General features: G+C 49.5%; 1 protein-coding gene across 1 annotated transcript in view; it reads left to right on the forward strand.

The window, feature by feature from the left end:
- Nucleotides 1-2: 2 nt before the first annotated feature.
- The window catches only part of DONSON (downstream neighbor of SON), a gene marked incomplete at its 5' end in the record, with an annotated part of 5,871 nt that continues 3,942 nt past the window's right edge, over nt 3-1,931 (forward strand). Inside the window, 4 exons of the mRNA XM_017743324.1 lie at nt 3-14; nt 373-453; nt 1,307-1,510; nt 1,593-1,771. Of these exons, the coding sequence (XP_017598813.1) occupies nt 3-14; nt 373-453; nt 1,307-1,510; nt 1,593-1,771 (476 nt within the window). The remainder of the gene's footprint in view (nt 15-372; nt 454-1,306; nt 1,511-1,592; nt 1,772-1,931) is intronic.

Here is a 1,931-nt window from a genome sequence, read left to right on the forward strand (position 1 = left end):
CGCCCTTCTGGCAGGTGGGACCGAGCCCCGGCACCGGGGTCCTCAGCTCTCAGCCCTCAGTCATCACCCTAAGCCCTCAGCCACCACATTTCAGCCCTCAGACATCGCCGTCACCCTCAGCTCTCAGCCCTCAGACATCGCCCGAAGCCCCTTGGAAACCCAGCCCGGGGGTCGCCCCCGCCTCCTCCAAGGCCCTGCTGGGCTCGAGCTGCTGCTCAGCGCTGGGTGCGGACCTTGTGCTCGCCTGAGCGGGGTTTGTTTGCAGCCCGGGCTGCTGAGGATCGCTCGTGAAATGTCACTGCAAGGGTAGTTTTTTAAATGATCAGCCCTGTGCTTCCTTTGTGCTGTGCCTTATGCTGCTCTTTAATTCAGTTTTTAGAGCCAGCCTGTGAAGAGAAGCCCTCCAGGAGAGTGGAGCCTGCTGAAAGTTCCGACACACTCGCCCTAAGCAAGGTATGAAACAGCGCATACTGCTGAAAAGATTTCAGCTGTTCTCAGGGCACAGAGAAAGCTGAAACTGTTTAACTTGGTATTTGGTGGGCCATCTCTGTATAAAAGAATGTACTAAAACGTCAGTATTCAAGGAAATTTCTTACACTGATGTTTCCTGTGCTGGTGACAGCCTTTTAAACCCAGCCTTCTGCCTGACCTCACTGCTATTGTAGTTCCGTGGACAGAGCTTATTGTATTTAAGTTTTATTAACATGTTGACTATAATTTTACTGTTTCTTAGTTTTATATGTAGTTGAGATGAGGATGTTCTTCACCTGATAGACCTCCTGAAGTCTGTTTTTAAGCTACAGAAATGGAGCACTTCATCAGGCACGTAAGAAAGAGAGAATTCCTGAAAACCAGCCCTTGAAATTGAAACAGAGTTTCAATAGACATTGTCTAATGTTGTTCTAGGTACAGAAACTGAAGTTCAAACTAAATTAGAAGGATAGAAAAAAGAGAACAAACTGTCCTGGAGGTGCCCAGGGCTTTTTTCAGCATATTACGTTACAGTCACCAGGAGAGGGTGAAATGAAATAACCATTTTGGCATGGATATTCTTGTCTTCATAAACATCAGGCTTAGGGCTTTTTTGTTTTAATCATCTATCCTTTTATTTGTTCCTAGTTTGTATTGTTGGAAGGACTAGTGAGTGAAAACCCTCTCATGTGGTTTTATAGGCAATAGAATGGAATATTTCTATTAGAATGTGGTACTGAGTGAAATAATCAAAATAATAAACTGTGCCTGTGGTTCAGCCTGTGAACAGGTTTAATTTTCTGCGAGTTAACTGATGCTATTTCTGTTTGGCCAGGACCTTCATTCACCTCTTGCTGTACCCAAAGTTCCCTCCTCGCCAAGGCAGGAATTCCCTGCAGACTGGAGTATTAAAACACGGGTTCTCTTCATGTCCTCCCAACCCTTCACCTGGGCAGAACATCTGAAAGCGCAGGAGGAGGCGCAGGGATTTGCTCAGCACTGCAGAGCTACAGAAACCACCTTGCCCCAGAGCGTGCAGGTGAGAGCTGGGCGGGTGGCTGGAGCCACAGCTTTGTTTCTGGCAGCTCTGCTGTCCCCCTCAGACACTCTTGGATCCCCAGGAGCCCCAGCTGTGCACGGAGCTGCGCTGTGCCTTCCAGCAGAGCCTCGTGTACTGGCTGCACCCCCCGCTGCCCTGGCTGCCGCTGTTCCCCCGCATCGGGGCAGACAGGAAAATCGCCGGAAAGGCCTGTCCTTGGGCACAGGATGAGGCCCTGCAGCAAGTGCTCATGAGTGACTGGTAAGTGCAATCCAGCTACTGATGGATTGGGTGAGAGTAAGACGAGGAGATTTTAATTAATCACAGAATCACAGGGTGGTTTGGGTTGGAAGGGCCCTTAAAGATCATCGCATTCCAACCCCTGCCATGGCAGGGACACCTTCTGCTGTCCCGGGCTGAA

The sequence above is a fragment of the Corvus brachyrhynchos genome, unplaced genomic scaffold (assembly GCF_000691975.1).
Source record: "Corvus brachyrhynchos isolate BGI_N302 unplaced genomic scaffold, ASM69197v1 scaffold149, whole genome shotgun sequence".
NCBI lineage: Eukaryota > Metazoa > Chordata > Aves > Passeriformes > Corvidae > Corvus > Corvus brachyrhynchos.